The sequence below is a fragment of the Neofelis nebulosa genome, chromosome 11 (genome assembly GCF_028018385.1).
Source record: "Neofelis nebulosa isolate mNeoNeb1 chromosome 11, mNeoNeb1.pri, whole genome shotgun sequence".
NCBI classification, from domain to species: domain Eukaryota; kingdom Metazoa; phylum Chordata; class Mammalia; order Carnivora; family Felidae; genus Neofelis; species Neofelis nebulosa.
Window position 1 is genome coordinate 93,614,746 of NC_080792.1, and position 12,512 is coordinate 93,627,257.

At 53.1% G+C, this 12,512-nt stretch overlaps 1 protein-coding gene across 3 annotated transcripts in view; it reads left to right on the forward strand.

The window, feature by feature from the left end:
- The first annotated feature begins 6,663 nt into the window (after window positions 1-6,663).
- The window catches only part of PIWIL1 (piwi like RNA-mediated gene silencing 1), a 31,547-nt gene continuing 25,698 nt past the window's right edge, over window positions 6,664-12,512 (forward strand). The window contains exons 1-4 of one of the 3 annotated variants that reach the window (XM_058691496.1): window positions 6,664-6,789; window positions 8,790-8,957; window positions 10,091-10,176; window positions 10,732-10,843. In XM_058691496.1, coding sequence (XP_058547479.1) covers window positions 10,099-10,176; window positions 10,732-10,843 — 190 coding nt within the window. In that variant the 5' untranslated portion in view covers window positions 6,664-6,789; window positions 8,790-8,957; window positions 10,091-10,098. The other 2 variants (XM_058691497.1, XM_058691498.1) reach the window with 2 other exon arrangements.

Below are 12,512 nucleotides of genomic sequence, written 5' to 3' on the forward strand. Positions count from 1 at the left end.
GAGAGATGATTTTCAATTTATGATGAATCCACATAATAGCATAAGCCATTAGAATGGTAATTTGAGGGGCGCCTGGGTGGTTTAGCTGGTTGAGCGTCTGACCGTTGATATCGACTCAGGTCATGATCTCTCGGTTGGTGGGACTGAGCCCCATGTTGGGCTCTGTGCTGAACACGAAACCTGCTTAGGATCCTCTCTTCCTCTCTCTCTGCCCCCCACGCACACCCCACCTCATGCTTTCTCGCACACACATTCTCTCTCTCTCTCTCAAAATAAATATATTTTTTAAAGCAATTTGATTAATTTCGAATACCCGTGGCAGCAACGTAATGGTGCATTTGCAAACAGAGATAAAGGTAATGTACCATTAACAGGTCGTATGTGACACGATAAGCCAATGGTTTGAGAACGGTTTTCTCTCCTAAGTAGGTTAGACTTGTCTCTTCGATTGTGTTTGCACAATTGATTAGTATCTGGAGCCCTTCTTGAAGTACAAAGATAAACTTCAACCCAATTAAGATTGCATTATCCCTGCTTCTCATTAACAAAACTCAACATAGCAAAATTTCCCCACGCATCATCACTTACCAAATGAATACGGTTTTGTGTTCGCTCGCGTAAGGAAAACCAGCATAGCTATAACTTTCCCACCTGTAACTCAGGTTTACAGACCCCCCTCCCCCCAGAACTGGGTACAACAAGTGAATTTATTGTGAATCTATGACACGATGGGAATAGTTTTAGGCATTTTATGTGTATTACCTCGTCTGGTTCGCACATTGCTCCTGTGAGCTTGGAATTATTGATTCTACTGTGACCATGAGACACTGGGTGTGAGAGAGCTGTGGCTCGCCCACAGAGCCCTAGGTGTGTGCGCTCAGCCATTTGTGCGTTCAACAGACATTCACGGAGCCACTTTGTTCGGAGTAGAAATTAACAGGTGCTGGATGACTGTAACAAGAACGTCAGGGTCCTTGTTTACCTCGAAACAGTTCCCCAAGGTCAGGTACATATTTGTCAAAACCGGTGTCCTGGACTAAATTCGGAATTTAATTTCTGCTTCAGAACAGACTTTGAAACAGAATTTATCAGTGCTTGTCAAAGTTTGATGTTGATGTATCGACACAGAATCAGCGGGAGAGCCTTCTAAAACCCGAGATTTCCTGTGGCGTATCGTCTGAGTTCAATGCTGTGGGTTCACGGCTCAGCCTTGGAGCCGGGAATTCTCGTTCTCCGAGTTCCTGTGCAGGTGCTGCCCTACGGGAACAGCTACCTCTCTGCTCAGGTGTCTTCGGCCGCAGTTACAGGCATTCAACGGGGTTCCCTGGATTCAGCGGGGTTGAGCCTCGAGGACAGTAGTCTGGACTCACTCTGTTCTCAGCCACAGGACGGCCACAGCACTCTGGACTGCATCTACTTCAAAGTCCAGAGTCAGGAAGCACCGTCTCTTTGTGAAGCTCCCTCCCTCTCTCTCTCTCTCTGTCTCTCTTTTTTTTTTTTCATATTTCTTTTTTTCGCTGACCCCAGCCAACAACCTCTCTTGTGTCTTTGGCCAGAATTGTGTCACATGCCACTGTCAGACATAAAGCACTCGCTGGCAAAGGTTTGGGGGCCATCACTAATAGTTCAGCCTAATGTGCAGTGAGCCCCGAGTCACCTGGGGAGGGGGGTAGACACCCACCGAAATGCTGGGCCGCGACAGCAGGGAAGGTAGGAAATGGCCGTGGGGGTCTCGGGCACCAGGAAGCTGTGTTCAACTTAATTTGGGAGGAACACGGCCGGTCGCTACTGCCATTGCAGAACAGAAATACACGACAGAAAGCAAAACACCTGAGGCTATTAGCCAAAGACAAAAAGTCCAGAGCGCAGGACACGATGATACTTGAAGGGGAAGGAGACGCCAGCATGTCCATGGCAGGTGACTTTCACCCTCGCCTGGCCGCCGGGAGGCACGCGGGAGTGGGAAGGACGGCGTGCTCACAACACAAAGGCCTATATAAAGCTGAACACAGCAGCTATGCTCATGTATTCAACGGCATTTCCTCAGTTCACACCCAGCTGAGGGAGACAGGGTCCTGTCCTCAGGGAGCTTCCCGAATAACAAAGGAACTAGGGTGGGGGAGGAGTACCTACTTCCAGAGCACCCAGTGGCCAGCAGGCCATGGGCGCTCTTAGGATGTACACAGGTCAGGAGCCGCAGGCCCAGAGAGCAGGGCCCTCCGGGGCCCAGTGGCCCCCAACCGACCTCCAACATGCACTTGTCACAAGTTTTTGGAGCAGGTGCACCCAAGACATTTACATTCATTTATGACAAAGCACTACCTGTATTTACAAGATACAGTGCCCTATTATGCTCGTGATAAATATGCTCCAATATAAAAATCTCAAAAATTTCATCTTGCAAAGCTTTATTTTAAAGATGAAATTTTAGGGGCGCCCGGGTGGCTCTGTTGGTTAAGGGTCTGACTTCAGCTCAGGTCATGATCTCACGGTTCGTGGGTTCGAGCCCCGCGTCGGGCTCTGTGCTGACAGCTTGGAGCCTGGAGCCTGCTTTGGATTCTGTGTCTCCCTCTCTCTCTGCCCCTCCCATGCTCATGCTCATGCTCTGTCTCTCTCTCTCTCAAAAATAAACGTTAAAAAAACATTTTTTTAATGAAATTTTACTTTTGACCTTTGTTTTATAAAACGATTTGATAACATTACTTACATATTTTATTTATTTACATATTATTTTATATTTTGATACTTTACATATTTTAAATGATGTTATATTTGTGTATTATATATTATTATATATTCTCATATTTCTCAAGAGAGCAACGGGGCTGTTAGGCCTGCAGGATTCAGCATGTACAGCCCCACAAAAAACTGATTAGCGGAAGCATCGGTTTTAACACTTTCTTATTGTTTGGTCATGTTTGCGTTTTTCATTGGTTTTCCGCCATGTTTCTGCGGCAGGAATCTTTTGAAGCAGCTTTCTCATTTCGTGAGGCTTGGTTCAGAGTGAGTAGGATTACGTAACCTGAGCCACGGCCTACAGACCACGTGCAAACGGCAGCCCGTCCCAGTGCTCACGACAACAGGCGGGTCGCGGGACAGCTGTCAACCCCTGCCCACCCACTCACTCAGAGACCCAGGAGCCACGGGAGGGCACCAGGGACACCTACCTCTCAAATATCATTGAGGCTTCATTTCTTTCCTTATTTTTAGAAAAAAACTAGTTATGAGTAGAAGCTCTTCTCCAACTTCCCACAGCTGTCCTGTGCCTGCTTACAAGACTACTGCCAAGGCAACTGAGAACGGAGCGGCTCCTGCCAGAATATGCCAGAATGGAGGCTCAGGAGCCACCCACAGACTTCAGGGCCATTGCACTAAAGAGGCCATCTGAAGTCATGGTGATAACCGGGCTCCCCCATGAGTGAGCAAGGTGGTCAACTCAACCCCTTTGCTCAGGGGTTAGCTCAGGGGAGCACCTGCTACCCGGTGAATCAGAACCGACCAGCAGGCTGCTTAGATACAGATTTCTGGCCCTCGCCTTGAGTTCCTGGTTCGGCAGGCCTGGGGTGGGACCCAAGAATTCCCCGTAGGTTCTAGGTGACGCTGATGCTGCTGACCTGGGGACCACACTTTGAGAACCGCTGCAATGGACATTTAGGACATGGGCAGGAAAAGACACACCCATGAATCACACGAAGGAGGACTAGCCTGAGCCAGAGGAAGAACACCCGGGTCATGGAAGGCAGGACAGAATATATGTAAATGGAGCATGCATCACTCAGTGGTACGGAGAAGACAGGTAGGTCCAAAAGGTGTGCACTGGATTTGGAACAAGGATGTGATGTGGCCACAATGCCCCTCAGCACAAGTGCCACCAACCCATGGCCACGGGCTGACAATGAGCCCACAGGTCTCCAAGAGCCCTGCTTCTCTTTGAAAACATTAGACTCTTCCTTCAAATGATAAATGGATAGACAAACATGGTCTTCCCGTGGTCTGTGGGGTATCATTCGGCCATAAAAAGGAACAAAGGACTGATGCATGCTACAGCGTCCAAGGACCAACCTTGAAAACATGACGCTCAGTGAGAGAAGCCAGACCCAAGGGACCACATAGTGTAGGATTCCGTTTACATGACGTGAATAAAGTCGATAAGTCCATAGAGACAGAACATAGATTTGTGGTGGCCAGGGGCTGGCAGGGAGGGGGCAACAGGGAACTGGCTTTACTCGGGGACACTGGAACCAGACAGAGGTGGTGGTTGTCCTGGCAGGATGCATTCAATAGTCTGGACATTCAGTTTTTTATGGTCACTCAGCTTCTAGAACACGGTCTGCCCCTTCAGTGTCATCACCTGACACTCTTCTGCGTGCACTTGTCACTCCCGCAGCACCAAATCACTGGCGGTTCTCGAAACACCCCTCCCTGCTTGCACCACAGGGCTCCCCACAAATCCCATTCACCCTTCCAGACTTCAGCACCCACATGTGCCAAGCGACCCTCCCTCCCAGCTCCCAGGTCACTTGAAGCGCTCTGCTCACTCTCAGTGATTGATTCCCCCTTTTCTCCTGCTCTTGACCAAGCTCCCAGAAGGAGGATCTACCTCCATTCATTTTTCAGTTTCTAGAGTGTGGCGCATAGTTGTATCCAGTAACTGGTGTCACTAGGTCATGCGGTCAATGTAGAAACTTAAATTAAAAAAAAAGTTTCCCCAACTTCTCTTGTAGCTTGTTTATTTTACACAAGCACTGTGTCCTTAGAAGTCCGAGGGGTGTAGGCACATAGAGCAAATCAACTGAGGGAAAAGTGTTACTTCTTCCCTGCAGGGTGCATTCCTGGCCTCTTTCTCCCCTGCATCCAGGGGAAAATGTAGACTTATTTCTTGTTTTCTTGCCCCATCTGCTGGCAAGATCACAGAACATCTTTCCCGCCAACATCTTCGATCCTTCCCAGAAAAGTTAATGTTTGCCTTTGTATTCCCAATGGTGCCTTTTGCTTTTTATTTTTTTTAAATTTTTTTTTTTCAACATTTTTTATTTATTTTTGGGACAGAGAGAGACAGAGCATGAACGGGGGAGGGGCAGAGAGAGAGGGAGACACAGAATCGGAAACAGGCTCCAGGCTCCGAGCCATCGGCCCAGAGCCTGACGCGGGGCTCGAACTCACAGACCGCGAGATCGTGACCTGGCTGAAGTCGGACGCTTAACCGACTGCGCCACCCAGGCGCCCCGCCTTTTGCTTTTTAAAAAGTGAACAGTGAAGCCGTTTCTCCCAAAACTACTGCCGTCACGTGCCACGGCTTTTTGGGTAAATTCCTTAAGTGTGCACGTTGTCAGGCTCACGCATCCTGCCTTAAAGTTCTCAAACTTCTCCCAGCATAAAAATCACCTGGTGACTCCTTAAAAGAAAATTCCTCGCTCCCCTCCCAAACCTATTGAATCAGGATTACCTGGGAATGTGGGTTTTTACAATGCAGCAGGTGCAGAATACGCTGAAACCCAGCCTGTTCCTTCTGTCCCACAGAGGAGACCATAGACTTGGGGACGTGGTTTGGGAAAACTCCCAGCCCCCTGAATACACGCTTAAGAACAAAATAGCGTTCGCTGTGCAAAGGCAGCTTTAAGACAAGTCCGTCTAGGCAACTGTATTCCTGCTCTCCCCTACACTCCATCGTTAAGAAACTGTTGAATATTACTGGACTTAACTACTTACATCAGTAGTCTCATGTCCCATCCTGACAATCCTGTCCTATTGGACAATGTTTACAATAGTTTTAATTGTGTTGGGGTTGTCCAATGAGGAAACGAATTCCCACTGAAGGCATCTAACAAAGAGCCTCGGATCAACGTGGACCCAGAGCAGCGCGCCAGCATCACCGGCAGCTCGTCAAGAAATGGACCTCAGCCGACCCCACCAACCGAATCTGCAGAATCCGAATCCCCAGGGGAGGGGGCCAGCCATCCGTGCTTTAACCGGCCCTCCAGGTGACTCTGATGCCCGTCAGTAAAGTTGAGAACGGCTGCCGTACACGTCAACACGCGTGCATTCGGCACACAATTTGCGCCCACTGAAATTTGCAGGTTCACAGCCGCCTGGCATTCTGGCTCCGGAACGACTCTGGCTCTTTCTTTGGGGCAAAAATCCAATCTCATTTCTCTCTCTGATGAGCTGAATCGCTTCTAATTTTAAGGGGCCACCCAAGGTTCAGTGCACCACTTTGCGGCGGGGCGCTCACAGCTAACCCAGGCCCAGCGCCGTGCACCACGGTGTCCCCGGAGGGGGGAGCCCGCCCCGCCCCCGGAGCCCGCCCCGCCCCCGGAGCCCGCCCCGCCCCCGGGGCCCGCCCCGCCCCCGGAGCCCGCCCCGCCCCCGGAGCCCGCCCCGCCCCCGGAGCCCGCCAGCCCAACCGCGATTGCAGCCCCGGCCTCCCTCAGGCCTGAGCTCGTCTGGCCCCGCCCCCACGGGCAAACGGCCGTGGCGTGTCAGCCAATCGGGGCGCAGCGCGCGCACGTCCTCGCCGTTAGCCGGGTGTCACGTGCAGACGGGCTCACCGCCAGGCGGCAGTGTTCATCCGCCCAGAAAAGGAACGCCGCGCTCCTTCGGCCGGAGTCCGCGCCCCGCAACCGCCCGCAGGTGGGAGCCCCGGCTGGTGGCGATGGCGAGCGGCAGGGCTTCGCGGGCCGAGGAGCGCCAGGTCACTGGGGTGGTTGTCGGGGCGTGAAGTCCCGGCGCGGAGGGATCCGGCGTGCGGTGACGGTTGGCGCGGTTCGGTCGGCGGAGGCGGAGGTGGAGGTGAGGCGCGGGGCTGGGGGTCGCGGGGCCCGAACGGCGTGTCTGCTTCCCTGCACCTGCAGCCTCTGGGCCTGGTGAGGCCGGGCACCGAGGCGACGATGACGCAGGGGTTGGAGGGGGCCTCGCCGGTGGGGAAGGGACAGGCCCAGGGGCGGGGAGTGCGGCGGGGTGGGGGTGGGGGGGGCCGCATATCCGGACACTGCTGGGGACTGGAGGCCACTTGCAAGGTCAGGGGGGTATTCCTGGATGCTGCCCGGGTTCGGGAGGGTAGTGTCTGGGTCAGATAGGTTTGGCCCTATCTGGGTCAGGGGGCATTCCTGGACACTTCCGGGATCAGGGAAGGGCGATCTCGGGCGCTACTTGGGTTGGGGGGCACCGTCTGGTTTGGGGGACATTCCCAGACACTGTCTGGGTCGGAGGGTATTCCTGAACATTGCCTGGGTTGGGGGGGCACTTTCTGGGTCAGGAGGCATTCCTGGACACTCCCAGGTTAAGGGGGCACTGCCCCTGTCAGGAGGGCATTCCCCGATACTGCCCAGGGTGAGGAGAGTGGCACTGTCCGGGTGGGGGGAGTTCAGGGGGCCCTTCTTAGGGGGTTGGTCTGGACTGGTCTCCAGTCCACAGGGGCCCGGGCAGCTCTCGTTTGGGGGCAGGTGCTGGGATTGCATTGCCTCTGGATGGAGCACAGTTTGACCCGGTGTGGTTTCTAGCTGGGGTGATGATTAGAAGCATCGCCTCCAAGTCTTACTTGAAAGTGACTATCCAACTCGTCTCCCGTTCTGGGGCGCCCTGAGGTTGGAAGGATGTAGCCGAGAACCACAGCTGTACCGGCCAGCCCAGCACGGGGTCTACACACCCCACCTGTGTGTGTGGTTACGTGGGTGTCTTGGTTGATGGTGAGAATCACCTGGAGGCCCGCTGAAACGAGCCGTGGACCCCGTGGGTCTGGGAGCGGGGAATCCCCCTGTCTAACTGGCGTTTCCAACGAATTCTGGGTGTTGGTGAGAGAGGTCACGTTCTGAGAAGCGTGCTAGGAAAACGTTTTCTGTCGGAGGTGGCAGTTCAGCTTTTTACCAGGCTTAAAAAGAAACCCCGGACGTGCACTTGGGCCGGGCAGGTGCGCAGGACTGACTAGGACCAGCGTCCGCGTCTAGTGAGGGAGGGAATTATTGGGCTGTGCGGTAGCTGCAGTAATGCCGGTGGGACCACAGCCGTGTGGAGGAGGTAGGGCACCCCGTGGTACGAGGTGGACGGTGGAATTTACCGGGGTGCGCGCGGGAAGGAAAAGTCTCATTCTGTACCCCTTCAGTAAGCGCCCTGAGCACATATGCCGGTAGGCCCAGGGCGGGAGTTCGGTGCGCATAGCCATTGTCCCGATACGGGCAGTATATGCACGGTAGTTGAAGACGGCATTAAACACGGGTTCTGATACGTGGGCCCCTCGCAAGTGATGTTCTGTAAGCTGCTTTGGAGATGGCTGACTTAGAATCAGATCGTGAAGGTTTCTACCATTTGGTAAGTTTGAGGATTTGCTTCCGATCCTGTGGAACACAACAGGAAGTCAAAGAGGGCTTTCCCAGTTGGAGGATGTCATTAGGTTGGTCTTTCTAGGAAGGCCCTCGTACAGCAAGGATTTTAAATTTTTTTTTTTTTTCAACATTTTTTATTTATTTTTGGGACAGAGAGAGACAGAGCATGAACAGGGGAGGGGCAGAGAGAGAGGGAGACACAGAATCAGAAACAGGCTCCAGGCTCCGAGCCATCAGCCCAGAGCCCGACGCGGGGCTCGAACCCACGGACCGCGAGATCGTGACCTGGCTGAAGTCGGACGCCTAACCGACTGCGCCACCCAGGCGCCCCTCAGCAAGGATTTTAGAAGCTGTCCACACTGGAGAAAAAGATGAAAATGGGATGTGAAGCAGAGCGATCTTAACTGTAAGTGTCACAGCCCGCCCCTCCGTAATTAGAACCTTCGTGGCACCCCACCCCGTTGTCTGCAGGGCCCTGCGCATTCGGATCTGTGCCTGCCTCGAGCTCACCAGCCTCCCTTCCTGGTACCTGGAGTCCCCGGGCGGCTCCCAGTCCTGCCGACCAGCCACACTCAGCACGTCGCCCTGCTGGGGAAGACAGGCACCGTCTGCCTTCCAGTTCGAATCTTCCAGCTCCGTGTAAGTGGAGGCGCACTTCAGTGTGTAAATCAGTTCCTGCTTGCTTTTTGTATGAGAACGGTGCTTCTTATTTGCCGCGTTAAGCTTTACAAAATTTGGGGCTCCAATTTCGCGTGCCTTTCCTACTACAGCCGATGTTGACCGTTCACTGTGTGTCAAGTGCCTCGTGTGCGTTCTCACTTGCACCGCACACTGGACCTGTGTGGTAGGCTATTAACTCCCTATCACGGATCAGAGAGGAGTCAAGGTTGTGTGATGTGCTCAGGGTCACTTCTGTGAAGGAGTGGGGTTCGGGCAGACTAGCTCTGAGGTCTACACCTGAACAACCCGACGATACTGCTGTCCACTCTGGTGGGGGTGAGCGGGTGGGGAAACTTGGCGTGGTGATGTGTCTGCCGCCCAGCACCCGTCCCGGCCCCCAGGGCCTTACGGACACGGTGTTGGAGAGAAGTGTTGGGTCAGAAGTAGCAAGAGCAATAACGGAGTAGTTAAGTGACTCCGTCCTTTTTCCCCGAGAGAGAGATTGTGGAGCGCGAGTGATGTGCTGTCACAGACACTCGTTTGGGCGCGCACGCGCGTGAGTCCCGCGAAGGGCCTGCCCGTGCCACCAGTGCCCGGTGTCCTAGATACGTGTCTGGGTGTGAAAGAGCTAGTCCCCACCCTCAGACACTTCTGAACAGTTTTCTCCCTGCGTCTGTATAGAACGATAATTCAGGGCGCCTGGGGGGCTCCGTCGGTTAAGCGTCCAGCTCTGGCTCAGGTCCTGATCAGATCCTGATTTGCGAGTTCGAGCCCCCGCTCTGTCTTGTCAGCACAGAGCCCATGTGGGATTCTCTCTGTCCCCCTCTTTCCCTTTCTGCCTCTCCCGCATTTGCATTCCCTCGCTCTCAAAATGAGTAAACTTTTAACTATTAAAAAAAAAAACAGTAGTGCAACGAAAATGAGACACTGTATTAAAACAGGTCTTCTGCTTTAGCGCCGTCCCGCCAGTGCTCGAGTTCGTTAGAGGACAGGTTAGGAAGATAAGTGATGATTCAGGAGCTTCTTTTAGAATCTTGAGGCTTAAAGGTCATGCGTAGAAACAGTCAAATTGTGCACATTGAGAATTGTGTTTGTGATTGTTTTCTCTCAAGGAAGAACAATGACCGGGCGAGCCAGAGCGAGAGCACGAGGAAGGGCTCGCGGTCAGGAGACGGTGCAGCACGTGGGGGCCCCTGCCGTGAGTGTTTACCATTTTCTAACTGCAGAAACGACCTTTAGGAAACAAAAATCTGTGAAATCTGCTTTTTAAACTTTTCTTTAATGTTTACTTTTGAGAGACAGAGTGGGGGAGGGGCAGAGAGAAGGAGGCACAGAGTCCGAAACAGGCTCTAGGCTCTGGGCTGTCAGTACAGAGCCCGGCCTGGGGCTCGAACTCACAAAACGGGAGATCATGACGTGAACCGAAGTCAGATGCTTAACCGACTGAGCCACCCAGGCGCCCCAAATCTGTTAAATCTTTATCAACTTAGGCTGTTGAAAATAAGTTTAAAAGACTGTCCTGTGATGGACAGGGGAGGAGAACAAAGACGATCATGTTCCCTTTCCTGAGGATCTTAAGAGTCGGTTCTTCAGTTAGTGACCCTTTTTGAAGAAACTGCTCTGTGGGAACACAGCGTTGGATTTCTAATTGAGATGACTTTTGTTTGAGTGTCTCAGTCGTGTTTAAGACGGTTTCCTCTGTCATGTGACCTTTGACGTGAAAAGCCTGCTGTTTATTTGCATGTACCTATAGAGTCAGCCCCCTGGCTTCGTCCAGCCTCGGCCTCAGCAGCCGGCAGCAGAGGGGGAGTTAGTTGGCCGTGGACGACAGAGAGGAGCAGGCGGAGCGCCGGCCAAGTCACAAGGTGAAAGGAGGGTAAAAAGACTTCGCGCGCGGTGGACCTGGCACGGCAGCCGCTGTGCAGACTCCTTACGATGAAAAGCCACAGTCCTCTGAAGTATGACAGGGGCGCTCAGGCTGTGTTGGGCGCCACGGGATTTCTCTCCTTCTTGGAACGCAAGAGCGTGTCCTCGCCAGGCCCCCGGCGTGGCTCTCACAAAGTAGTTCTGAACCAATCCTACGTCTGCTTCTTCACTCATTAGCCACTTAGAACATTCTTGGGGCATCTTTAGTGATTTCACCAAAAGCTAGACCACCTGTAACGTTTCTGACTTTGCTTTGCAGGACACAGTGTCTTATGTGTTGTGTTGGCTTCCCCCATTACTCAGGCACAGAAACTTGGGGGCCAAAGCTGCCACAGCTGGTGAGGTCAGAACACCAGTTCTGATTCCAGAAATTGTGCTTTTTCGTTACTTTGTTACAAACCTGGATTACTTGGGCGCTTAATGTAAGATCCTTCAACAGTTAAGTTTGGTTTCAGTGTAGGAAAAGCTCCCCTGTACATGCGGGACCTGATGTAATGACGCTGGCTTTCTTGCCGGGGTGGCCACGGGAGACGGGCTGTTCTGTAAACCAGCGTGGGGACAGCTGGTGACGAGGCGAAGCTTGTACCCGGCTTTGCTCGGGGAGTGACCCCCCATGTACTCCAGAGGTCTGGTCCTACCCAGTGAGATCCGCGAACGTCCGAGGAGCCCCTGGATGAGTCTGTGGTGTCAGAGCCACGTAAACGGTGCCGTGACAGCCGCTGTCCGTGTCGGAAGCCTGGAAACTTGGGGAAGTGATGGTGGGGCTGGGTCTGTGGCCCACACAACACTCCTATAAAACCCGTGATGTCTGACAGGCTGGTGGGAGGTGGGCAGAGGAAAGGGGAGGGCAGTGCACTGAGAAGTGCAAAGACTGATGAAAAGAGTAAGCCTCGTGGAAGAAAGTGAAATCAAACGAACATTTTGTTTACCTGTCTGTTGTTCTGTCTTACCGCTTTGCCGATGTTGGTGGTTGTCAGGCCGGCACTGTCCTCCCTGAGGGGTTGTACGGTTGTACCGACTTTTGTAACGTGTAGCAGCCGTGACGGTGCCCTGTCGTTAGCACGTCCCCTCCTGGGAGTGCACCCGACGGGCCGAGCCAGGGACGGCATGACCGTGTGAGGGCCGTCACACACCCTGCCCCACACCGGGAATGCCTGCCCGAAGGGTCGGAGAGAACTGTCGCACTAACGGCACGGCACCTTGTTACCACGCTCAGGGGTGTAGACCCTCGCCTGGGCTACGGCAGACAGGATCGGGTGGTGAGACAGCGTTAGCTTCGTATTTTTAATGAATACGTGAGTATGTGTGTGTTTTTGTTCAGAAACGTTTGAGGCAAAATGTCAGTTAATAGTGCTACATTTGAGGGGCACCCGGGTGGCTCAGTTGTTTAAGCGTCCAACTTCGGCTCAGGTCATGGTCTTGCAGTTTGTGGGTTCAAGCCCTGCATGAGGCTCTGTGCTCACAGCTCAGAGCGTGGATCCTGCTTCAGATTCTGTGTCTCCCGCTCTCTCTGCTCCTCCCCTGCTCACGCTTTCTCTCTCTCTCTCTCTCTGTCTCTCTGTCTCAGAAAGAAATAAACATTAAAAAATTAAAAATACTGCTACATTT